The sequence below is a fragment of the Ammospiza nelsoni genome, chromosome 5 (genome assembly GCF_027579445.1).
Source record: "Ammospiza nelsoni isolate bAmmNel1 chromosome 5, bAmmNel1.pri, whole genome shotgun sequence".
In the NCBI taxonomy this organism is placed as follows: domain Eukaryota; kingdom Metazoa; phylum Chordata; class Aves; order Passeriformes; family Passerellidae; genus Ammospiza; species Ammospiza nelsoni.
In genome coordinates, this window is record NC_080637.1 from 53,399,923 (window position 1) to 53,427,501 (window position 27,579).

At 38.8% G+C, this 27,579-nt stretch overlaps 1 protein-coding gene across 2 annotated transcripts in view; it reads right to left on the minus strand.

Moving 5' to 3' along the window:
* POLR3B (RNA polymerase III subunit B) overlaps positions 1-27,579 on the minus strand; it is a 74,636-nt gene that overhangs the window by 42,705 nt on the left and 4,352 nt on the right. For both annotated transcript variants that reach the window (XM_059472845.1, XM_059472846.1), the window contains 11 exons: positions 25,994-26,094; positions 24,149-24,240; positions 23,396-23,513; positions 22,269-22,377; positions 15,304-15,426; positions 13,664-13,780; positions 13,039-13,173; positions 7,260-7,421; positions 3,852-4,052; positions 2,661-2,823; positions 568-721 (listed from right to left, as the gene is read on the minus strand). In XM_059472845.1, coding sequence (XP_059328828.1) covers positions 568-721; positions 2,661-2,823; positions 3,852-4,052; positions 7,260-7,421; positions 13,039-13,173; positions 13,664-13,780; positions 15,304-15,426; positions 22,269-22,377; positions 23,396-23,513; positions 24,149-24,240; positions 25,994-26,094 — 1,475 coding nt within the window. The remainder of the gene's footprint in view (positions 1-567; positions 722-2,660; positions 2,824-3,851; positions 4,053-7,259; positions 7,422-13,038; positions 13,174-13,663; positions 13,781-15,303; positions 15,427-22,268; positions 22,378-23,395; positions 23,514-24,148; positions 24,241-25,993; positions 26,095-27,579) is intronic.

The window sequence follows — 27,579 nt, forward strand, 5'->3', positions numbered from 1 at the left end:
GGGATATCTGAACAATTACATGGTGAGGGGTGCCACAAAGCAAACTTGGTAAAGCCCTGCAAATCCACATGCACATCCCTTGCTTTTATTTTAAAAATGGTCAGCTTTACTGCCATTTCCCAAATGACACATATTAGCCCTGACTGGAAAACTGATTTCTCTGCCACTGAATATGGCCCTACTCAGGACCTTTTGACCAGGTATGATTAATTGACAGTTTGTGCATTTACTATTTTGGAGCCTCTGACAAGCCTCAAACTGCATTCAACATGCTCTGAGATTCAATTAATGAACCAAGTAGAATGCCACCAGTAGTTGTGACTGCTGCTTTGCTGAAGTGAGCACAGAATATGCACACAGCCAGTCAATGCTAAAATATGTATATATTCATTAACCCATTCTGTCTCTTCCAACCTCTGCCTATTTTGAATGAGGGCTTATTTAAGGAGAAAAGAGATGTTCAAGTCTTACTGAATTTGCTTAAAACTGTTCCTGTGAAAGTCTTAGCCCAGTGCATAGAAATTTATAGCCAGTTCAGTAGAGAGGTGATTCTGATGAGAAGTTTACCTGCACAATCTCCCTCCATCAGAGGAAATGTAGACACATCTGTCAGACAGATTTGTAGAGATGGAAACAAATTCATTGATATAACCTGCTCGACGCAAGATCCGAAAGGTGTTGACTAATTTCTGGTGATCACGGATGACACCTAGGATGTTACCTGGTCAGAGAGAGAATAAATACCTGATGCATCCTTTGCACATCCAAAAATATTTACAAATTCTGATCATGTGTGGCATGCACAGAATTACTTCTGCTTCTTGTCAATAATGAGTTGTTGTAAAATACGCCTTCTCTAACATGAATAGGAACCAGCTCTTTTCACCTCTCAATTCAAAATTGTCAGAATTTCGCAAGTCATCTACCTGTATGCTTCCAAACAGCCCGAGAAACCAAATGGTGTGGTTCTTCCAGCTTTCTTCTAGTATGTTTTGCTCAGGTGCCCATTAAGCAGTTGGTACACAACATAACAACTCTCAAGCCTGCAACTTCACCTATACTGCAATGGATTCACGGTTTCCAAGAACAGACTAAGGAACAGCCCTGCTGCCTTGTCAGAAATTTTGAAGTCCTGATATTTTGATGTATTTGATCACTCACAACAGCACTAGAATTTCTCTTTTAGGTACTTAGCTCAACTCAGCTACCTTAGCAGGGCTCATACTTAAATATTCTGATGCATGAGGAGCAAACAAAAAGAGTAAAATTCATTTAAAGAGTCACCTGACCAAAGCAATCTTACCATATAAAATAAACATCTATGCTTACATTTTAAAAACTTTAAAGGAGAAGACAAAGGATGATAGTTTAGGGAGTTTATAACACAACAGAAGGGTCTTTACAGCTTTAAGAATTTGTACTTAACACAGTATCTACCTTCTTAAGTCATAAGTTTAAATCAGGATCAAGTCAGCTATCCACAAGTTTGAATTTTTTATGGAACCCCAAATCAGTGGATTGAACAGTAACTTGGCTTGTCCCACTTAGTACTAGTTCATCTACATCTGGGAACAGACTATCTTGTTCTGTACTCCAAACTGTGCTTGTCAAGGAAGAGTCTAATATTTTGACTCTGCACTCCCCTTTGGACCACAAGACAGAAGAGAGTGCATGTGGTTTCACTGAACCTTATCTTTAACACACTGCTAGAGAAAAGCAGAGCAAAAGAACATAGTTTGGTCAAGTATTGCTTTTATGTTACCAGGAAAAGGCAGGGTTGAAGAACAACCACTGTTTAATTCAAGGGTAAACGGAGAACTTACTCATGGTGACAAACATTACACACTTGTCCCTACTGACAAAAGGCTAATTTGAAATCACAGCTACAGTTTTTAAATGTCAGTATTTGGAAATCTGATACCATAGTACCTGTTGGTTTAGAAATGCTAGAAGATCAGTTGTAAAAGAAATATGAATGTGCAGATGCAAAGCACATGTACCAAAACATCCCTTTAAAAAGACAGGCCTGTTTTCCATGGTCTAATTTTTCTCATCACACACAAAGCAAGATGCCCCTTCAAAAGTATTTTTAAAGAGAACAGCATTGCTAAACTTCAAAAATAATATTCAGATGTTTCCTTTCTGTTTTTAAAGGCTCTTTAAAATGCACGAATATATATAAAACATATAAAGATTACAGAAAACAAAATGCTTTCTGTAAAGGAAGATATGAATTTGTGAACTAATTACAATATTACATATTACAAATCCAAGTTATTTTCTTCTAAAAGTACTCTATGAATGGAACCTCCTTTGGCCAATATCTAAAAAACAAATAAACAAACCCCTAGATTAAATGTACATATTTTTGTGCCTATTTATTCAAGTGGGCTTAAAAACAGGGCTGAAATTTGAGAAAGCTTCTATTTCCCAGCTACACACATCTGTAGAGTTCTGATGACACAACTTGACAAAACTAAGTGCCACCATCTGGCCCATCTACTTTGCCCAACACTATCAAAATATTTACAGAGGAAATTATTTGCACGTGGAAAGCAGCATCTGCTGTTGACTGTGATCCAAGAACTACTGGAGGGTTTCTGAAGCCTAACTCTCCATCAGTAACAAATCAAAGTCAAGACTGGTGAAAAGTAACATACCATTAAGGAAAACCAGGAACACGTTTGGGTATGAAAGTTCTTCACCACAGAGCAAGTTGACATCTTCTACTCCAAGATTACTGGCTAATTTAATAATTGGGCCATCTTCCATATCCGTAGTAATGTGAGTCATGAGGGCAAGGTTTTTGACCAAACCACAGGCCTAGGAAAAAACAAAATCAAAACCCACTAATTTTATCCCTTCTCTTTCTATGTGTTAATACCATACTTGCATTTTTCTCCCCAAACTGTACTTATGATTGACAAAAACAGAAAGATGACAAAGTGAAAGAAATTAAATTAATTACTCTGAAGTTATGGAGGAAAAAAAAAGTAGAATTTTCTATATCACACTGAAATGTAATGTTTTAGCATTTGCAAGCCAGTAAAAAACACAGGCACTGAAACAGATTTTAAGTTAACCACCCTATGTTTCTCTCCTCAGCTACTCAGCAGCATAATGGAAATACAAGATCAGTCCATTGATCAATTTTTCATGTATCCTGTATGTTCTAGCACAAACTTTAGCATCTTTAAATGAAAAAGTATCTTATACAGTGTAACTTTATTTCAGCTGCCTAGTAAGACTAGCTTATATTGACTTATTCAGAAAGTTCAGAGTTCCTCCCCTCAGAGTATCTTCTATTCAGAAAAATAAAAAAAGAAAGAAATGGAAAGCCAAATAAAACAAGACTGTCAGAATCAATTCCTTGACTGAAATAGGTACAAAGATGTTTTTTTTCCTCAAGCTGACCGCTAAAGAAATACTGGTACATGTTTCCAGAAACACTGCAGGTTGATGCTGCAACTTGAAAACAGAATGTTTATTACAGAACAAAGGGAGAGGGGTTTAGGACTCCTCTCTTTCTGCTCTCACCAAAAGAGAACAAGCAGTTCCACTGCAAAAATGGGACTTGTTCATGTCATTCTCATGTAGCCAAATGATTTCAGAACTGTTTCCAGACAGTCTATGCAGGAGAATAAAAGACAATATAGTAAGGAGGTCCAGGATGTAAATAGGTAGGATGTAAGATGTCACACAAGTTGTGTTATCCGGCTGAGGATAATTTATCTCTGCAGATACTTCTTCATCAGAATTATTCCTCTGATGGAGGACTACCTACTTCAAAGTAAACAGTGTCTCCATTTGTCAGGACAAGAAACCCAGAAAGCAAAATAGAAATTCCTCACCTCTCCTTCAGGAGTGTCAGAAGGGCAGAGCATCCCCCACTGAGATGGCTGTAGCGATCGAGGACCACTCACTTTCCTTGTCTTTTCAAACTGAGAAGAGATCCTGGTCATCATTCCCAGAGCAGATATGTAAGACAAGCGGGACAAGACCTGTGTCACGCCTTGGCGGTCCATCTTGAATCTCTTTAGAGACCAATTTCCCTGTAGAATAAAATTAATGTTAAAAATAATTGAGCCGTTTGTCCTTGACTTTTTCCAGAGTCTAGATAGAATGATATCTGAGGAGCTTTGCAAAACAAATGTTGCCCGTTTATATTAATCAAATTTCTAACTACCTATCTGTCTATAACCTCCTAGTTATAGCATATCTGTATTAGGCATTAAAGAGAAGTTGAAACAAAAGGACTGCTCTTTCAGATGCGAGGGTACTTTTGCTATTACTTATTCCATCACATGAAGTCTTTTTCACCTGTCCATCACAGGTAAATTAATACTCAAATTTAGCTAAATTAAATTATTTCGTTTTGTTTTACAGATTTGTTTTTTTACTATTTAAGAAAGGAAAAAAGGTCTTTGGAGTGATATAACACTTTTACAATAGATCCCACAAGCTTTCAGTTTTGTCTTTTTCATGATTTGTTTTGTAGGAAACACAGACATTTATGCTGGAGAAGTCCGACATCAAAGCCCTCTGTACTTCTTTGAAGCCTTTTGTTTTTGGAATCCAGAGGAAAAAGACTCATTCATGTGTCTTCCCAGAGAAGAGTGTGTGAGTGTGTGTGGAGCAGGTCCTCCCAACTTCTGTTTGGATTACACCACATATGAAATTTAAGGTACATGAACATCTCAGAGGTTTTGTGTTTCAGTACTGTCACAGGCACTCTCACTTGTGGTTTTAATCACAACAACAAAGGAGTTCAGAGCATGTTCTAAGACACAAATATGCTTCCATGCAAGATGTAATAAACTCTACTGCAATCTTGAGATTTGGTGTTAAAAGTTTTGCCTTTGTGACATTTACTCCATATCCAGTTCTCAGCACCTGAGTCAGTAGATACAGCAAGTTTCTGTCTGAAATACTATTTACCACAGGCACCATGTTACTGTTCAGTCCAAAGATAACATTTTCCCAAGGACTGCCTTCTGCTAATCCTTGAACCCTTTTTGGCAAACTCAGCTCACCGATATTAACAAATAACTTGAAGCTTCCTTGCTGTACTACACCAAAACCCTTTTATAGGGTGATTTGCTTGGCTTTTTTATTTCCACTTTTAACAGCACAATCCCCTTCAGTGATCAACAGAAGAAAACACCATCCACAAGAATGGTTTTGTTATTTTGATAGTCTCCAGTCTTCTACCAGAGACTATCAAATAGTCTCAAATTTGTAAAAGCAAGTGGGAAGACATCATGCCCAATGGCAAGTCAGTCAAATGAAACCTGTTCATTTGTTCAGCATCTTTGGGAATGGTTGACTCACTGACCATTTCGTTCTGTAAGGACTGAGAGTTATGGAGATGTAAGTGGAAGAATACAATAAGCCAGTAGTTTTTCTTCACACTAGAAAGTATTGCATCTGTAGGCTAAATGAATATGAGGTTTCTCCTTTGCTGCCCAGAAGAGTCTAAAATCAGAAAGACTGGGAAAAAGGGGAAGTAAAAATGCTGCCTGAAGACATTATCTAAAATATTCTTTGGGCTTTGAAAGGGACAGAGTGGATCCTTCAAAAGTTGTCCACAAAAAAGAAAATCAAAAGAGGCCAGGGCAGTTGTGAGACCACTCCCATTGAGAACATCCTGTTGAGAACTCTTATGAATGGGAAGTTGCCCCCTCAGTGGCATCAGGTGATTCTTCAGATGCTGAAATGCCCATCAGGCTTGTGGCACTACTGCCTGCCCTACCTTCTCTTCTGGGGTTTTTCAGGGTAAGGAGAGGGAGGACCTGTAGTAAACATCACTGAGCACCACTGTACAGATGATGCAGTAGGGCTATGAATTCTTGTGCATGTTACTGGTGTAATTATGAATCTGCTTCGTTATTTCATGCTCTTTGAGACTATTATTGAAGCATTCTGGTGAGATTGGAGATTGTAATTTCCAAGAATCATTTTTATGGTATTTGCTTAATCTCTTGAATGGTGTGAACTGGGCATTGTTCCTGAGAAATTATTTTTCAATGCTTAAGAGCAGATGGTGTTTAACTGCTTATGTGGCAGTAAAAAAAAGTCCAAAGACACAGGAAGAACAAGACTTTACTGAATATGGACGGAATACTTGCAGATTTATCTCTGTCAGTCCAAATGGAAAAACTGGCACAAGCTAGAAGAAAACACTAGCATTTAGAAAAACAAATCTGTCAATTGTTTTGGTTATGTGCACTGTGGAGATTTAACTACATTTGGGGCACTCATAAAATTAAACAGTGATAAGCTTTAACACTTGGATTTGTAAGTTACAGACTGTTGGTGGTTTTGAACGGAATATGTGGAATTAATTTGTCTACAAGAACCAAAGAAAAACCTCAGTTTCATACTAGGCAGAAAAGCCCTCTCAAGAGCACCAAAGATTAAAAATCAGGTTCCACAATTTTTACCAGCTCCTAAAATACTTAAGTCTAATCTAATTTCTTTTAAAAATCATGCATTTCAAAGTCTTTTACAAGCTACTAGCTGGATTTCAGGAGCAATTTCACAAATTGCTCTTGTAGATATCTGAGGTGAAAGACAAAGTTAGTAGCTATTATTTTTCTTGTCCACTGGCATGAAGGAAAGGATCTGTTCCAGCAGAAGACAGAAACAGGCTAAAATCCAAGGCAAATATTTAAAGGGTAATTATCAGGGTTTTTTAATATTATGGCATGCAGCAGATTTCCCTGTTAAATAGATCAGTACCACTAGCAGAGAAGTACAAACTTCTATGCTGCAAATTTGTTCATTTCATCAACTTCAAAATAAAAAGGCACTGCCCTCAAAGACCTCCAAAAATTGAGGTTGAGGGGATTTTTTTTCCTCCTGCTCATGATGTTTTCCTGCTGTTTTTCAAAAATCTTTTGTACAAATGATGTAACCTGACCCCAGCTAAATCCAGATAATAAAAAACTACATAGTAAAGTAGAATCTAGAAGACAGTCAGCTGGATAAATACAACCATGACCACTATTATAGATTTGCCTGCTTCTACTATTCCTTCTCAAAAAGTAAAACATCCATTTGCAACAAAAAATGCTTGATGATTACTGATTCTTCAGTGAATTCCAAATGCCCTGCCCCTGACAGAGTTTTCCAATTTTAACCTATAAAAATCATTAAATAGATCTGCTTTCAGATTCATCAAAAATAAATGTACACGTTTCCATCATTAATTACGGTGGAAAAGCTCTGCATCCTAGAATCAGAACAGAAGTACTTACTGTGGATATGGCATTAACCATACCATTGGAGATCTGGTCCTGCCGCATGTGCTTCACGACATCAAACTGAGCTGCACGCTGCTTGGGGATCACCTGGTCAGCAATCTTTTTCAGCTCAGAATTAAATTTTTTGAACAAATCTTCAAACAGAAGAGAAAGAAGCTGGAAATACAAAATGGTTAAGGGAAAAATTATACTTCTTCAAGTCTAGGAAATGAGGAAAGAGACTACTTGTCAGTTAAAATGTAACTTTTCTGTTTCACAAATGATAGTTTTACCACAAGTTTTTGCCTTTTTACAGTATTAGAGAACTTTTAATAGAAATTAACTAGAATGGTCTAAGTTCATGCACTTATCCCCTTTTGCTTTGCTTTAATCTTTCCTTCACAATATTTTAGCACAGCCATACTTCTCTATGCTATCCTGCTACATTACTGTCCTAGGTTGACAACTTTTATCCCCAGTTGTCTTGTTCTGTTTATGCTGAATAATAAGCATTGCACTTTAGGACTTGTTCCAGAGAGTGAAGGGGGAGAGAAGAAGCGTGCAGTCTGTTTTCAGACACTGCACTCACTCCTCCACATTCCTGCTCCTGGACTGTGTTGTCTGTGGATGGACAGACAGCAGGACAGAGCTCTCCTTTGCTTTTAGTTAGTTTAGCTAGCTGAGGCAAAGACGTTCCCTGGACTGTGGTTTTTCCCTTTTTCCCTTTTCTTTGGACCTGTTTAAACCTGCTTTGGACTGAACACCCAGAAGAGCACCGGCAGCTCGCACCTGTGGCCCACCGGGTTGGGCCTGGCCTGTGATATTTCCAGCACTGGAGGGACTGATAAGAGCCTGAGTGAGCTGAGCTTCAGCCCGGGGAGGGACTTTCTGAGTTTGTCATCTCTTTTGGAGCAGCAAGGTGTTTTTTTGTTTAACATTGTTTAGGTTTTGTTGTTTAATAAACAGTTTTTTCTCCACTTTTCTCTAAGGAGGTATTTTCTCCCGGACCGGTTGGGAGGAGGGGCCGATTGAATCTGCTTACCTAGAGAAGCCCCTCTGGGGGAGTGTCTCCAAAATCTGCCCTGAACCAGGACAAATACAATCCAGCTGATTTACTTCCTCCCTAAAGTTAGAAACACTTTTAAGGATTTAATACCCTGAATTACACACAAAATTTGGAGGCAAGACTGGTTTTTACTCTAATACATATCTCAGGTTTCACAGGCAGCTTCCTTACTCATACAGACTTTTATCCTGCTACCTTCTGCCAATCACAATCTGTGGAAAACTAATTACACCCCACAGAGAGTTCACCTGTGGATGTTCAACATCTGTCACTGTTTTATAGAACTGCTACTATCTGGAAAGTGCAATACTCTTCATATGTCTCTCTTAAAAAGACAAATCAACAACCCAAAAAGTCTACAGTTTAGGAAGTAAAGCTACATATCTCAGATGAATAGGAAAAAAAACCCAAACAATCAACCTAAAATGAACCCAGCAACAGAATCTTTCAAAAGTGTGGCATTTTAACACAATTATTTCCTGTATATTAATTACTTCTTAAACTAGCCATAAAAGGAAAAGTCTGCCAAAGTTGTGATCTGACTTTTTTTGCTCTCCAATCTGCTTTGCTTCTGCAGTTTGCTCAGCCTCTCCTTGCAACAACAACAGTTTTCCAAAACACTTAAATCTGCACCTCATGATACATTTTGAGTACTCACAACAATTAGCTTTGCAAGCAAGCAGTGTAAACTCTAAAGCCTGGCATTCCTGTCCTGGGACCTGAGTCCACAACAGCTCCAAGTGTCAGAAGAACCAAAAATGCAACTGCTCTCAGTGCCAGGAATGGTAGCTCGCAGTGTACAAAGCACCCAGTTAGAACAAGCTATGTGTTCATCCATCACAAGCTAGGACATTCTGGAGTAATTTTTGTGTATGCAGAATGAAACTGTATTTTACCTGTCTCCATGAGACATAGTCCCCACCTCTCCTTACTTTCTGGAAACAAGAAAGTAAACCACTCACTCTTCTCTCCCTAGGATGGGCCACTAGCTTTTATTTCCTTTCCTCTACCTACATGCTCCAGCTAGGCTGACCAAAGCATTTGGCCAATGACACTGTAAAGCTGGTGACAACACACAGAGCGTGTTTAACCCCATGAAAAAAGGGGAATCCTATTGCCACTCTGGACAGACAGGTTGTTTAGATCTGACCTTGGAATGAGAGGAAGGTGCTGTAGAGCCTCTTTTCCTTCCTGAAGTTTGTAATACCATTAACAGTTGCAAAATGTTACTCTCTCACCCCTGTCACAAGAAATCCAGTCACCTGCAACTCACCTGTGATATAACACTTAATTTAAATTAGATTTCTACCAGAAATAAAAGCTTTTATGAAGCATTGTATTAGGAAGGATAATACACTGGAGTTACCAAAAATAAGATTATGAGGGAAGAGCTTCAAAAGTAGGGAAAAAGTAAGAGGAGGAAAGGTGTCATTTTAAGATGGCTGATAGTCTTGTTAAATAAGAACTAAACTCTTGAAATTAACTACAGTAAACATTTGATCTAAACAGGTTCAAGCAGGACTGAAACATTTTAACTAAACACTTGAAAAAATTACTCAGAATATGTTTTCATATTTGATTTCTTGATCAAAAAACTGCAAGAATCTTGTCATTCCATATGTCATGGGGATTATAAAGCCACATCACCCTTCCTCTCCTATAACTAATAAAGTCAGTTACACCCCAAGTACACCAAATTCTTACTACTTGCCAGTCTGGAAAGCCTCATACTTTGCTAATTTCACTCACACACTCTCTAAGAGCTCTGACTATCTGGCAAAGAAGAATTTCACAATAACCACATTATTTAGGTCAAGAGCAAGAGATTAAAGAAGAAGGATGGAATGCCACTGATAATATTCAATGGATTTCATAGTTAGTCCAGGGCCTTTCAGCTTTCTTCAGAGAGGAGCACTAAAGAGCAAATTATATGTAAGGAAAAAAAATACCGACAGCTCACCAATTGATTTTCATTGAAAATCCTAAGAAAAATTAATAAAGAAGTTAAGCTGCTGAAATACAGTTTCAGCAATTAGCTTAATGTCAGAGAATTCTAATTAGGTGTCTTGAGATTGCTATTTAGCGTTTAAGCCTTTAGAGTGCCAAATTCTCCCTTTCACACAAACTGGTTGCAAAATTAAAGACATTAGGCAGGCCTTAATTATATTATCAGAACAGCTGGGATTAGGCAATCTCTGAAGTCAAGGCAGGATTCTTTTGTCACAGGGTAGAAATCCCTTGCTTTCCAGGGTGCCGGATTTTGGTGCTGTTCCATATCTCACACATACAAAGCAAGCTGCATTAGAAACAAAAAAAAAAAAAAAAAAGAGGACAAAGAACAGAGTAATGCTTAGCAAATAATGAACACATTAAGGGAAGAGAAAAGGTAGGTGAAAAGATTAAGCCTGAAATCAGTAGGCTTTGCTAACACCTCAGCTGGCACCTGGCCTACCGAGCCTCTAGTGGCAGACAGACTAAGAGAAAGCTCTGTAAACCAGCTTGGCTAGTGGATACAACTCTGTTATCTAAAGCTAAAGCACATTTCGTACTCTCTTGTCCCATGGGGTGTGAAATTAGCAGCTATTGTTTTCACACATTTTTATAAACACAATGCCATTTATGTCTTTACACTGTTTAGACCGCTGTGTTTCTCTCCTCGCATGGGAATCTTTTCTTTTTTTATAATTTATTCAGATTTTAAATCAACAGGATTTTTATTCCAGGAACATGCTGGCATAAAAAAAAAAAAAAAAAAAAAAAAAAAAAAAAAAAAAAAAAAAAACACAAAAAACCCAAAACCAAAACAAACCACCAACAGCCATTTTATACACACAAACTTTAGTGAAACACAAACATCTAGAAACTGTCAAAACTTGACGCTATTTAGTCTGCAATCTAACAAAATTAGTATTTCACCAAAAAAATAGCAGAGGGAAATAAAACCACTCAGCTTGAAATGAGCATTTACCACAAGAGAGAAAGAACTATCCTTAATCAAATGTTAATACCTTCCCCACTCCCCAATAGGTCTTCTTGATATAGAGAAAAATATGCATTGGCTTTGTTGTGATGATCCTCTACATTTAAAACCTTTTCCCACATAATTTAAAACAACTTTGGTTGTTAACATCTGAGTGAGCAGAGGGCTTTTTCTTACAGCTTGTAGAAAATTCTTTACCTGCTCTACTTTCTGCTTCTAAAAGTATTAGGAAAAAACAAACTACTCCTTTGATCCAGTTAAATAAGAACAATCTGATGCCAAAGCAACAACTAATTTACTGATTACAATCATATTGAACTACAGTGGTTACAGCAGAAACCCAAGAAACACATCACAGCTTAAAATATTTATTCCACTGAAATGCTGCACTAATGGCAATTAACTACTCCTTACACTTTACAAACATTTTCTGCCTCAGCACTGGTGCAAAAATTTGATGAACAGTAAAGACATTAATTTCAAGAAAGAATTTTCTTATCCTAAGAAGTTGCGTTTTTTCATTGCATTTGTGCTTTGAATGTGTTCAAGAGTGCCATCTTAGTTTCTTCCAAAAACTAGGAAGCAAAGCATGTGGTTTTTACTCTAAAATAACTGCACGGTGTGTGCTTGCATATGGGCACAGACGGCAGGGCAGGGTGGAAAGGAGGAGTAGGAGACAATATGCAAGCACAAATCATAAAAAGTGTAATAAAATGAGAATTTCCACTGGATAGGAACAAAAATGAACAAATATTGTTATGTGTGCAGAAACAGAAATCCCAATACAAACGCCATGAGCAGCAGAGATGCAGTTTCTGCAATCCAGAAATAAGTGCATTTTGTGTACTTATCTGAATTTCTGATGCATGATCAATAACCACAGGCGATACCAACTACTAAAATGCCAACTTGCACTAGTACTTAGCACAGCAAAGAAGTCTAATCCTAATATAAACTGTTTAACCAAATAAGCACACATGGCAAGGAAAAATACATTACACATTAGCTAAGCAGTTCCTTTTCCTGACAGACAAATTCCTCCAGCATTAGGAAAATGCAGTTTGAGTCGTGAACTGCCACCCTCTCTGCAAAAAGACGATGCCAGACACCTCAAACCATTCCCTTCTTTGCAGCCCTTGGATACTGCTTCTGCCTCCAGTGCCAAAATTCTTCAAGCAGAGAACTCCACAAATCCACTTCCATGAGCTGCACAAGTTAACTTTGAATATTTTGTTAATTCATGCCATGCTACAGGCCAGAGAGGCAGCTGACAACAAATGAGCAATCTTATGGGCACCAAATTACAGGAGGCTTGAGTGGCTGTTCTCTGAGCTGGTACACAAGCTGGGTTCTCCACAATGGGACAGCCTGGACATGACATGCAGGCACCTCCTTTGTCCAGTTTATTCCCTTACCCAGCTGCTTAGACGGGAGGACTGGGGAATGGCTCTTACTGCTGCCTTCTCAACACTAGCAGTGCTATGCCAAAACTAGGACTGATGCTCTATTTGCACTGCTCTGTCCTTTCATCTGGTATAAACAGGCAATACAAAAGTGAAGATACAATGTATTAGTCTCAATCATGAAAGCAGATCTATGAGTCAACACAGAAAAGCCAACAAAAATAAAATGAGAGGGGAAATGCTTCAGTTGAGAAGACAGGGATATTCTTTATTCCTTATTCTGCATCTTTTAAGAGGAGACAGTAACAAAACCCTGAAACACTTGGCTCTGAAGTAAAAACTCACCTGCCCTGCCAGCTCCAAACGTTTATTTCCATAATAGTCTCTGTCATCTACTTTATTTTCTCCTTGAGCCAAAATTACTCTCCGTACCATCACTGCTGTATATATACACTTGGCACGAAAATTGAATTCCTTCACCTGAAAAAAAATTTAAAAAAACTAAACAAAACAAACACACATCAACGCTTCAGGATCAGCTCCTTAGTTCTTATTCAGACAAATACATCCATTTAAATCACTGGTAATCTGGGCTGACTGAGTTACAAAAGGGATTCAGTGCTTTACTTTCTTTTAAAACGCAAAAAATAAATGCTAGTGATTTTGAAACAGATAGCAAATGAAAGTTAATCAGAATAAAGATATAGGTCATGAAAGATGAAAGTCCTGAATTCACACCTGATACTGTCTGGCTATGTAGAAAAATTGCATAGTTTGATTAGTTCAATGGTACAGCATTTCACAAAGATTTCTTTTGACTCAATCCAAGTCTTCCCCTTTATTTTGAGCACGATTTACTTTATCTCAGCTACAAAGCCATCAAAGACATTTTTCCCTGCCAACAAAGCTCGCAGCATAAATAACCATACAAGCTTACTCCTATTTAAAAAACTCCCAGAATGTTACATACGAGCACATGGGTCAGAATGGTTGATGCCAGCAGCTCTCGGGCTTCTTCCATCTTTGTTTTCTTTGGGCCTCCCCACATCCTTTGCCTTCGTACTTTGTTTCCAATGTACTTCAAGGCCTGTGAAGTGAGGAAGTAACCTGAGTCAATATCAGAACTGCAACCTATATATAAACACACACACACGTCAAGTTAAGTGTGCATTCCTCAACCAGTGCAATCTCACCACCAATGGATGATACAAACCTCAACATCAAACAAACTGCAAAATAACGAAGATGTAAGTGATACTAATTTACAACCAAAACTTAACTAACAAAAAAATTCCTGAAAATTGACACAATTGTCTATGCATGCAATGTGTTTGTCACAGGTTGGTAACATTTGGAACGGAAAGTGGAAATTCATGATTACTATGATACTAAAAGAAAGGATATGGCAGAGATGTAGAAAAAAAGATTCTATAAGTTCCAAAAATATCCAGTTTATTTAATTAGACTTTTCACCTTCAGTTCTTTTGTTTACTTGCTAAATTTCATCCAGATATTAAACCATTAAACCTCTCTCTTTAATATCCCCAAAAGCTACTGTATGGCATCCGTGTCTGTCTCCAGGAGTGCCTTGCAGTGAATTCTACCTCTCCTACCAGCTGTCAATCAATCTGCAGAATTCCTAGTTAGATGAGTCAAGAAGCTATCCAAGCCCACACAGGAAGTTTCTGCCTGGAAGTCATGAAGCTATGTGAAAGAGTCACCCTCTCCACTAAATGACAGATTATTCTTTCCATCTGTTACACTCTTCCACAAAGAGCCATCTCTCTATTAACTTCATTTGACATTTCTTGCACAGAATAACTTCTGTATTTCTGTCTGTTTTTCTAACTTTCTGAATACTTCACATTCCTCTGTGTTGCTCCAGCTCATTTACTCATCTGACTCTGAATTAGGAGCTCTTCAAGCTAACTGGAACCCTCAAAAGCCCCCAAATATGAAAACCAGAAAGATGTTCACTTTAAAACATTAAACATCACACATGGAATGGTTTGACAAATTTACAATGAAATAGCAGAAATAAGATTAATCTTCAAAAGCTTCTTCTAGCAGATTAATATATATACCCATTTGCTCCCAGGAAAATGGCCCATGTTGTGGCTAACTAAAAAAGGTGCATGAGCTAAGAGAATTCTGCTGAGTCTCTAGCAGGACAAAGGGTAGCTGCTACGCAGGCTTCATACAGGAGACTAAAACAGAAGAACATCTACTCATGATTAAATGGTCACAGCCACATCAACAGGGCTTCAGCAAAATGGGGCTTGTAATTCTCTTTTAAAAAATATCTTCAACAAACCCCCCTAATTTTATGGACATTGCTATTTTTTATATACAGGGTTATGCTATTAAAACACAACCTTGGGCTTCTGAAAACAAAGCACTGCTTGACTTCAATTTTTTTTCTTCTCCAGTTAGGTCATGAGAGTCAAGTCTCACGATTGGCAAGTCCTGACCCTTTAAAAAGCCTCAGCTTGAAAGAAACCCTCAAAACAAATTTTAAAACAGAAAGTCTATGTCCATTGCTGACACAGCAACGTGGTCAATATCCACTGTCTTGATTTTTATGGTCTCTGGCCATGTGAAAAGGCACACCTGCATCTGTGTAAAAATCTGAGCTTTTTGGCATTCTTCCAGACTAGGAGCAAATGCAGCCATCACATGTTCCTCTGTGCCAATCATCTGTACAATCTCCTGGTCACTCTCAACACCCATGGCCTAGGAAAAGAAGAAAAGGCAGAAATAACACAGGCTTTATGTTAACTCACTGACATTTGCTTATGCTAATTTGGTATTGTTTGTCTGTATTACTACTAAGCAAGAGCTAGTTCTTCTCTAAGAATCTGTGCCATCTGGCACTGGCAGCACATATTCCAGCTATGGAAGAACGTTAAATGGAAATCTTGATAAGCAGCAGGAACACACACACTTTTTGGAGAGCCTATATGGGGTTTTCTTTCTTTTCTTCACTGACAGGAGTTAAATTCTGTTGTTTTTTTCTTAAGGAAAAAAAATACTGAGCAAAAACAAACCAAAGTGTTTAACAAGGAAAGCCAAGTCAGAATCTACAATAAAGAAAGGAAGGCAAAATTTCTTAAAGGAGTACTCACAGTCTCTTACCACAAGCAATTTTGCGAACTCCGCTGTGATGTAGCTCATCACATTCGAGAAATGGTTACACTTTACCCCCTTTGCAGCTCTTTGGATTTAGAAGATGACTTCACTACACAACTCCACTTGAAAGACGTTCTATTATTTCACTGGTTCATGGACACCTTGTTAAGACTTTATACCGTGGAAAAAACTTAATAAACTAAGAAAGCGCTTAACAGGTTTAGAAAAATCTCTCTATTAGTAAGTGTTTCAAGGTGGCAGCCAGCAGTGAAGGATTTTGTGGATTCCAGATGGTGCTAAAGCTCCCCCCTCTTCACACATTTGCCTGGAGCTCAGCCATATCAAGAAATGGAATAATCTCACTAAACCTCTTCTGGCTGAGTTATAATATGTTTCTCAGAACTCTGTGAGGAAGTTACGTTTGCATTCACATTATTCTCCAAAGTGCCTGCCACAAAGACCATTGTAAATAACGGCCTATGTAGACTCTAGTATTCTGGTTCTCATTAAAAACTGGCAGTACCCCAAAACCTCACATTTTCCTCAAAAATGCAGAAATACCTTTCCTTCTTATTGCCTTCCTGGAGAGTCACTTTGCTTAACACCTAGCTAAAACTGTTCCCTTGCAAAACTGTTCCACTAATTGTGAAGTATTCAGCATTTTTTCTTTAATTTCCTTCTTTTTGAACAAAGAAGTGGTCGAAGTTCCTTTAAATTCAAACACTGTCTTTTCGCCTTGTGGTTTATTAGAAATTAAAAGTGCTGCAGAAGTATCACACACCCAGAACAGTGTGAGGACTCTCCTCTTTTAATGCAAAGCCCAGATCACAATTCCAGGATCTCAGACAGACTTGAATGCCAACTCAAGATACAGTTACTTCACCAGGTATCAGTGTTTCATCTTAGTTTGATCCCATTAAATAGTTACCTCTCTGATCTCAAGGCTTTTTTAGGAACCAGAAGTTGGCTGTGTGATATTATTGTGGTTGAGATCTCTGTTTTTCGAATATTATTACACTTTCTCACCCTTTTAAATAAGGTCACACAGTAGTTAAAAAATCTCAGCAGAGAAGTTAGCAAAATTCCCTTCTCACCAGACTCAAAAGACAAGTCTACAAAAGCATGAAAGCTTCACAACAGTAAGGTTCCATGTGTCTAGAATTTAACAGCTAAGCAGTGAACTAGTTTAGGAACAACAACTAGATTAATACAATTATTGCATTCAGTCTAGAAGTTTTTAGAAGAACAAAATTTTTGTGCCATTCTAGGGACATATAATACAAATACACTTATCTAAAGCACACCAACTGCAAGCTGGTATCACCTTATTTCTGTCCATCAGGTTAATTTTTGGACGGCAACAAAATCTTAAGTGTCATATAAAATATGGGGGGGGGGGGAAAAGTCAATCAGAATTGTTATTACATTTTTTCATCCATTAAAAACTGAGAGCCACACTAAATTAAAGAGGGTTGATAATTTCTTCTGCTTGATGAATTCTCTGATCAAGTGTTACAGCAAAACGATGAGAGTAAGACAGATCTTCATGCCTGCATAGACTTTCTAGCTGGAGTTTGTAGCAGCAAAATTATCTGAGAATTCTAAATTTCTGAGGGGAAAGGCTAGGATCTGTCAGCAAACAACATATGTCACATTGTTAAATATGCGCAAATTGAACGAAACAAATTTATGAGTAATGAATAAAACTCAGGCAAATGACTGAAAAAGATGCGCTAATACAACAGCCTAAAAATAAACCTGTTCTCCTTTATACTTTCAACCATCCTCAGCATAGTTGTATACACAAAACCACCTACATGCAACACTGAAAGGACAAGCAGCAGGCCCACGCTCCCATCAGACAGATTTGTAATCTTAACACTTTGGTTTTCCCAATACAAGAGAAGTACTCCAGAATTAGCCTGTAACATCATGAGGTCAGTAACGAAATACTCCTTGGTTGTTGCTTGTGTTACAGAAACACAGAGGACATACAATATAAGAATAGGCCCTATGCTTAAAACACTCACAGTCCTGGGACAAAGCTGAGGGAAAGGGAATTAACATAGAAGCAAAGCAGTAGGCAAGATGTCTTGTTTCTTTTTGACTGGAAGGCAATGTCACAAAGGGATAATTTTACAGGGGAGGAGGGAAGGAGACGTTGTAAAACCATAATTTAACAGTGGCTTTGAAAGGATGAGGAAGGAGACAGGAGCAGCTGCTGAAGACCACAGCTGAAGGCTAGCAGTCAACGTACATAAAACAGACAAGGCAAAGCAAGCATTCAGAATATTCAGATCATTCTGAAGTCAAGTGCGAGAAAGTGATCCAAGTGGGCTCAACTCCCTCCTAGGACTGGCGACCTTCCCTCTGCCCAAATGTGTGTGTCCACCTTAGTGTGTGCACACACACAGGTACATATGAGAGTGTGAGCCAAGCTCTTCCTCCCCCAGCTCATGTCTTAATGACGATGTCTAGGCGTTTCCATGGCACTTCCCTAGAATGGAGTTCTGCACTCCATCAGGCTAAATTACAGCACAGAGACAGGCAGATGACTGGATTAAAAAGATGTCAGGGAAGTTCAAGGTTGACATCACAGACAGAACTGGTCTGGAGCTTTCATAATTCAAAAGATACGAGCTATGAAACAACAGCCATGGGAACCCATAATCTTGCACATTCAGTCAGACCACCACCCAGTTGTTCCTCTACAGCTGCACCTTATAACAGCTCCAAGGCTAAAGCAGGTTTGAAAAAATGAAACTCAACTTGCTGTTCAAATCTTTTGCCACAGGTCCTAGAGCGGTTTCTTACAGCTCCCACATAAACAAAAGATACTTCATCTAGTGATTCAGGTCATAAAATTCAAGTTTTAAGTCCCTGTAGGTTATTTATAATCCTCTTCCTTCCCTAACCAGTTTGGATACAGCATGCAACCTTCACTTACTTCAGCTGCCAGGGTTCACTCAAACCTACCAAATCAAGATCACAAACTCAAAAGAAAAATAGCCCTTACCTTTGAGCAGCTCTAACTCCTTTCAGTGTAGGGAGCTTCCTGCAAAAGCAGCAGCACCATCTTACCTTCAACTCGAATGATTTTCAGGATAGAAACACCCTTACATACCACACAAATATTCCACATCTCCTCCAATGCTCACTGCTATGTGAAACTGTCCAAGCTCCCCAGGTAAAGCGTGTGTACTTCCTAGCCCGACATATTTAAAAGAGCACTGTGCACAGTTCACACAGCCCTAGGAGATGTGGACAACTGACAAAGGCAAAACAAAGGTCTCTTGGGGTTGCAAAGTAGCTCGAAATACCCCAAATACCCCTGTGGTCACATATGTATATTAACTAATGAAGAAGTGTCACAAAGTAAGCAGGAAGCAAATTAGCTGTGTTTATTTCCCATTACAAGGCAGCTAACAGAACTTTAAAAACTGCAACAGACACATACTTAAAGGGCAAAATTGTCTGCTTCATGCCACTACTTCAAAAGTAAAGTTGCCTTTCCACATACAGGGACTGCACAAATGCTTCTGTCACCAATAAGAAGAAAGGTTAGGGAGAACTGTTTAAGCTAGCACAGCTACAAAGCTCTAACTCCCACACATCTAAAGAGCAGATACCCCAAGTCTGCCCTAGAATAGTGCCAGGCACATGCCTTCTGCAGCCTATGAAATTTCAGTTAGTTGTGGTCAATGTGGTAATTTCACAAAACTACAACTTACATGTGCTTGGCACAACTGGCTGTAAAACGTCTGAACACACCCATCCCCAAGATCCCTACAGGTCTGGATGGCAAGGAAAAAAAAAGCAACAGGACAAGGTCATTCTGCCTTGCAGTTATGGAGGAGGATGAATTGAATGCAGATGCCTCCTTTAGGGTGCCCCCACACAATCCAGTCCCTGTCCAGATCAACGGACCTTTAGATCTACCCCATTTCCATGGCTCCCCACAGCCCAAGTGCCTCATTCCTCACTAAAGCCCCTCATTCCTCACTAAAAGCAAGGTTGAGAACACTACGTTCAGGTCTTCCCCTGGCATGAAGCTCTGTCCATGACTTCACACCTGAAACACAGAGATGACCTTAGATTCTAGTCTAGGGAGCTCTAAGAATTTTAGGCCTCAGTTCTGTCAGCTGGTAGTGTTTGTAATGTTTTCTATTTCCCAGTCCTTGCTTTTGACAAAGATATCTAGAGGATATACTAGTACACCTCCACCTTGCAGTAGCTTTAAATACACATTGGATTATAGATCCGGAATACTTGCTTTCTCTTCTGATTTTCTGCACCTGATCTACTTCTTAAGTCACATACAGAATGTCAATTAAAGCTATAGGAACTAGAAACACAATCAAAAATTGCTCACTGTCTCTCAGATAGTCCCTGACAAACTGTCCCCTCTAGCTGGCCAATGCACTGCATGGCAATCAATTACTATTTGTTTTCTTAGTCAAAACACAGAGGTCTGTGGAATTTAGCTGGTTTGGGAGGAAATGCAGAGCAATAGATTTTTGCCACTGCTTTCTCATTTCAGTTTTTAATTAGAAATTAAACATGTAGCTGTTTCAGTACAAGTTAAGGATCCAAAGGCAGTCATGACTTCAGATCTTAGATTGTCTATATAGCTTTATTTTGTCCCTTGCAGTTGTGGATCTCTACATCACAAGCAGAACAGCTACCAGTAACAAAGAAGACACATGCTTCATGCCCAAGGTTTGTGTGTTGGCATAAAGGAATTATTCTCCTTTCTTTTCCAACAAATATCCAGTGTATAATACTGCCATGTGAGAGAGCAGAAGTTAGACAGGCATCTCTCGGTTTGGGATTCTCTAGGCTGAGGGCTATTGCGTTCGTAATCTTGCTTACAATAGTTAAATAGAATGAAGCAATAGCACATTACAGCAATGCCCAAGAAAGGAGAACTGGAGACTGGTGACCGCTTTCATTTCCAGCTGGAGACTCACCAGAAGTAGACAGAAGATCCCTGAATTTCATGTCATTAAAGGAAGGGTAAAAAAGATGACCACTCATGAGAACTGCTGGAATGGAACATTCAGAATAGTTAAAGTGGGTTTAGCTAATTGGATACTGTATTAAATCAATATAAATAACTGAAAAGCAGTACAGCCAAGAGCTTATAACAACTGTAACCCCTTATTCAATTAATAAATGAAAAATAAGGGAATATTATCTAAAATATAAAAGATACTTATGAAGAGGGGGATAATTACAGCAAGCATTGTCAGAAGGCAATAAAATAGTCAGTACAATTCTGTTTAGATAAACAAGCCAACAACAATCTCCTCAGACAACAACCCAGAGCAGTTACTCTATGTGAGCAGGTATTTATCTGTACCAGCACAGGGTGACAAAATGTAATAGAAGTCTATAAGGTAAGGTGGAATCAGCAGTTTTGTATTGGAGTAGAGGGATTAAGAGCCACATTAACACTTTCCTTCAACACAAGAATTGTGAACTTAATTCTGGTACTTTTATGTACGTTTCTGTCCATAAATACCTTCTCAAACTCCTTTAATCCAGGTAACTAAAACCAGATGATCTCCTCTCTTATTTGAAGAGATTTGCTTAATCAGAGGCAACAGCCATTTACTTCTCAAGTCTAAATCCAACGATTAAACTATTTGCTACTACCAAGGCACACCAAGCGCTGTGGTAATTCAGAAAAACCCGTAAATAATAACTGCACTGCAGGCACGACCAGCTCGGATGCTGCAACCTCATGCTGCCCCCTCCTGGCACATCATTTCCTGTGACCACCTCTCCGAACCTTCTGGGCTGTAACCCACTACAGAGAACACAAAAAGAGAGTTTTGCCTAGATCCCTCCAGCCACAGACTTTTTTGTGCTTTCAAGGATGCAGCCCAATTTCCTCCCGCACACGCAACGCACCAGGCTGTAAGCCCACAGGCAGCAGCAAAGTAGGACAGGACAGGAAGGAGCTCCAGCTGTTGGCAGGACAGCTCTCAGCCTAAGGCCTGCCCATGCCCTACTGCCTTCTCCAGCAGCTGGACACACTGTGTCCACCCACCACCTCTCCTGGCCCTAGTCCATGCATTGGATTCCACAGACAAAAACCAGAAACAACGACCCTTAGCACAACTTGCAACACAGCTCATAACAAACCAGAATGCTTCTTACCTGTAGCAACAGACGCACCTCACAAGGCAGAGTAAGGGGGTGGCAGGTATTTGTCTTGGCTCAGCAATGTTCTCCTTACAAAAAATACAGCACTTATTCTCCTTTTTGCTGTACAATAAAGATTACTTCCCAGGGGAAAAAAACATGCAGTTTCTAAGCTCTGCCAAGTCCTTCTGTACATATTAACCTGAGAGCTGCTGTCAATCTTCATTCTTGAGCTACAGCATAGCATCTTTCCCCTTTTCTTTTTTTTTTTTTTTCCAAACAAACAACTGTGTTACCTTAAATATGACAGCAATGGGAATATCTTCTGACAGAGTGTTGTGCCTCAGATAAAATCTTCCTTGTTTCACAACCATATTTGTTCTGCTCTTCTTCTCATGAGTGGAACTGAAGTTAAAATAAAAATAATACTATGTCTAACAGAGTGTTTGCACTGACTCCTAAAATCTTTTGTATAAAACTTAGCAAGCTTGAACAATCTTTCAGCTGAATTAATCCCACTTTTTCCTCTTTTAAAAATTACATCAAACCAGTCAGGAATCAGCCTGTAACTACAAGGGTATTATCACCTGTGCTGAGGACAATTTGGAATGTTTGACTTAAGCAAGTAGAAGTCTGTACTTTTCAAAATGATCTTCATATGCTTTGCTAATCAGTTTTGATGTAACCAGCAAGGTCAAACTGAACAAGTACTGCAGCAACAGTGGTCATGATGTAACAGCACTTGGTGGCCCATTAACCTCATCCAGATTTACAGAGAGACAGCAGAGTGTCTGGGAGAGGTGGGACGCCTCTGGAGTAGGAAAAACAGCTCTCACAACTGATTAGTGACAAGCACAATAGAACAGACTAGAATGCAGCTTAAGAAAGAAAAAACAATGAACCAAAGGCTGAATAAAATAGAAACAAAACTTGATCAAGGAGGAAAGGCCAAATTTAGACAGCTTTGCCATTTTCAGTAATTTGTGTTGTACAAAAACATTTGTTTCCTCCTCAGCTGTCCTCGCCTTAGAAGTTTTTATGCCAATTTTATGTAGAGAGGCAGGCAAAAGGTTACATCCAATTTCCACTGCAGTAACTTCATGTTACTTGCTGCAAACTGAGACCAAACATCATCAATTATAAAGTGCGCTTTGTTACAGTAAAAATTAGAACTTGCTTTTCCTAATCTGAGATGAATCCTGAAACACATGAACAACTCCCATTGATTTTTGTAGGAATACTGTACTGTTTAGGGGCTAAAGTTGTAGCATACAAAATGACAGTAGCAAGACAGGAGCATTGAATATCTACAGCTTTTTCCTGGTTCAACTATAATAGGAAGAAACCTCCACAGCTATTTCAACAATGAAGTTCCAAATCTTTGGGTTAATCTCCTTTATGTAATGGTAGGAATTTACCATACCTGGTAACAGAAGCGCCAACTGTGCCTTTTCTATCAGCTTCAACAATGATTCTGTTTTTAGATAACTGCTCTTGAATAAGAATGACTTTCTCTACACCTTTAACAATGAAATAGCCACCTAGTTAACAGAAAAAATATTTTGCATGTCAGTACCCTTGCACCTTACTTGCCTCCTCCAATATGCCTTTAAACATAAATTATTAGAAAGTAAACCATAAGTACACAATGGGAGAGTAAATTCTCCCTTAAAAGAATGAGTAATGAACAAACTTGACAAATAAAAACCAAAGAAGTTGTTTGGTTTTTAACCAAACCCTCCGACTCTAGATATCAAATAATACTATGTAACACTTTATTCTTGCTTTAAAAAAAGGCAATGACAAAGGTGAATTTCCACTCTGGAGGACATCATACTCCTCTCTTTCCTAATCTGTTTCATTTCAATGAATGAATTCCATCTTTTTCCTCCCATAGCACATCACTGCAGAACACTATACACAAAGTTCAAAATAAAATACTCAACATTTTGGTGTGTTGCTTTTTGGGGTTGAAAACTTTGTCTGCAAATATCAACTATTCATGTTCTCAACCAAAACTCCAACAATTTCTTTTAGTCGCAAGCAGACACTTGAGAAGTTTCCCCAAAGACTTCATGATGGCAGGAAACATACCAAAGGGGTATTTCTTTGCTGAAAAAGATTTAAAACTCAAAGCATAGATGGGGGGGAAAAAAGAACATGAGTGAAAATGTACCTGGATCTAACGGACACTCATTTAGTTTGGCAAATTCTGCTGGAGTTTTCCCAGTAAGTACACAATTGGAGCTACGCAGCATTATAGGCATTCTGCAAGAAAACCAGTTACAATTTTACTTCAGACTCAGACAGAAAAATATGAATAGTCAAATTCAAAACAAAAACCAGGCTGAACAAACTGGAGATACACATTTAAGGTGATCAGAACTCATCCATGCTGTAACCAACAGGTTTTCATTTAAGCCCACCTTATTTCATTGAACATGTAATTGATAGGAAACCTGAAACTGGGTATCTGCAAGCAGAAAACACAGACTTCCTATTTAATTGTTCTGCAGCTACTCAGGCATTGTGACAAGCAGGGTCACCAAAGGCAATGAAAATAAGTGCAAAGACTCCTGGTTCCCAAAACAGTCTGCAGAGAAGAACACACCACTGCAGATCCACTGTTACCAGTTTTTATAAGAAAGTTAGTTCATATCTAATTTCCCACACAGGAATGACACCTTCTGGCTGCAGAGAGATAGTGCCTCTAATTCATAAGCATGAAGTTTCCCCAGCAGTAACTCTGATTTCCCTGGTGTCCTGGTAGTGAAGCCTGCAAGTAAGCATTTTGTGAAGCAACATGTGGTGAAGGGAGATTCCAAGAAATTTTAAGAAATTCAATGCTCAGGGAAGTAGATAAAAGAGAAACTAAAGATTCACAGACTGCATATAAGGCAAAACCTCTTCACCACGAGGGCAGCCAAACAGTGCAAAAGCTGCACAGGGAAGTTGGGCAGTCTGCATTCATGGAGGTCTTCAGGATCTGACAGGATGAAGTAACGACAAAAATTATTTGTGAGTTCTACCGCACAAATATTTTCAACCTCTGAAATTTTTCATTCAAATTTACTTCAATAAAAAGCAAGATTTGGCTATGCTTCTTGTATTCAAATCTCATAAATTATTTTAAATCTTTGCTGTTTTCACATTCTTAAAACTTAAAAGTAAACTGATGAACTCAAATTCTGTACTTCTGCAGAGGAAGAAAAGGCAATCTTGTCACTATATTTCACTGAGAAAGTGCTTCCTAGAGATAAGAAGCTTCATATGACAAGCAAAACCTATCACACACAATTTAAGCTTAATGCATTGGCTGTTTATATCAGAAACAGGAAGCAGTTGGCGTAAGGTAAAATGGAATACTTAAATGCCATTACTGAAAACTCCAGTGAAACATCTGTCCCAGTCCAAACTGCATGTCAAACAAGAGCACTAGCCAAAGGAAACAAGCATAATCCTAGGGACAGATGAGTAAAATTATCTCCCATGGAAATAATTACTAGATATTAACAGTTTTTAACAGCAAAAAACTTTTTTTGCATGTATGCCCTTAAAGCCAGTCTAGTAACGTAACTTAAGCAATTTTCAATGAAAGCTTAACTTGTGCAGCAGAACTAACGCTTGCTTTACTAGTTTTATCATCCACCTTCCACAGATGCTAGTCTACATACTATGTATGAAAGACTGAGTAATTCGGCTACAAAGCAAACATGTTTCATTTCATTTTACAATAATGCAGCTTGCAGCTCCAGGCATGCATTTTCCTCTGTGGTTTTATATCAACAGAATTAGAGACAACATTCATGCTTGTATCCATCCTTCTCTGGAAGGAGACATTATCAGAAGCTTTTGCAAAACATTATCTTAGACCCAAAAAATCCTGTACAGCTGTTTACAGAGATTTGCCTGCTCACTGTTTCTTTTAACAAGGAAGCAAGGGTGGCCTACATCTGTTTTGCAGTAAAAACACTTCCCAGCATGGCACCAAATAGCAGCAGGTCAGTACATGGCGTCTCACCTGCCAATGGGTAACGCATTGCGGATGATCCTCTGGCTGCCTCGGGTGTATTCAATATCCACGGTAATTGGTGCAGAATAGGTCATGTCCCTCAGGCGGCACTGAAAGGACAAAAGCCACGCAACAGCTCAGGTGCTGACTTCAAGCTCAAGAATCTCTTAAAACAGCCTGTATTTGCTCTGTCCTGTAAATCCTCACAAAGAAATCAAGCAAAACAAAGCTTCAGCAAGATCTTCATCATACCTGAAGAATACTTGACAAACTGTCCGTTTTGTTTTTGTTTAAAACAAAACCCAAGAAAATCCAAATACAAATGCTCTGATTTTCAAAAGCAGCTCTGTGCCTTCAAAAAACAGCACTGCACAGCTTAACTTCTAAACTCTCTAATTAAACCAACAGGTCTAATTAAACAAACAGGTCTAATCAGCAGAGCTGGCACAAAGACCACAGTGTGTCTGAGCAGTGCTCAGCTCAGGGACATTTCTGCATGCAGACTCCCAACAGCTGAAAACTTGTGCTGCCATATTAAAGTCTGACAAAATGGAAAGGCACAAGATTGAGAGAGACACCATTACCTTACTACCAGAATGAGCAAACCTCACCATATGGTACCCTTTCTAATGATGACTTACAGAAGGTTCACTACAGAATCACTTCCTGCAAAGATTCTCAGAATTTGCAGGAATCTGCAAATTCCCTGGAGACCAAGAGAAGCAGAAGAAACATATCTAGGGCATTAGATACCTCAAGGCTCAATCATTTCTAATTCAACCTTTCTGGTCTGCTCTCCCCAGCCTCACTCTAAGATGTTGCCAGACCTTAAGGTATTGTGTCTCTTCATGCAAGACACGCCTTACTGCATCTGCTGAACACAACAGAGCAACTCACAGCAGGACATTTGTGACCTCATTGAGTACACTTTACCTTTCAGCTCCAGGATTACAGGTTTAGCAGTAGTCAGACTTGCACATTTATACTTCTGCAGTCTTTCAGTGTATTGATTATGTACTAATAAAAGGCAATTAAGATCATGCTGTTTATTGAAAATGCAGCTCGATGGAAAAATACGCCTCAAGAATCATCACAAACTGGATGCTTCTCCTCTCTGCACTACACAGTAAACCTCTTCTCCAATAATAAAATACTAATATATCCCAGCAGCTTTCAAGCCATGCCTTGCAGGAAACTAGGTGCCATTCTGCTCCCAGCAACTACATCCAGTTAAAAAGTAACTGAGAATATTTCCATATTCTAATTACTTTAAATTTGTCTGTATGAATAGTTCATGAAACTTCCATAAGGACTGGGGGAAAAAGAAAGTTAGACAGCCTCTTTAGTACTGCTTGGGGGAAAAATGCCTTGGGATTCTCTATGTGTGCTTTTTTAACACAGGACACATATAAAATACAAATCACAGTGTAATATTCCAGCATGTGTATTTTTGTATCAACTTCCTTAAAGTAATGTCTTACTACAGACACCTGAAAGTAAAAGACAAGCGTGACTTGATATACACTCAGACCCTCATGAAAATCTAATGATTTTAGGTGGTTTGGGGAAGGAATTTTATGAGCTTTCAACAGAGA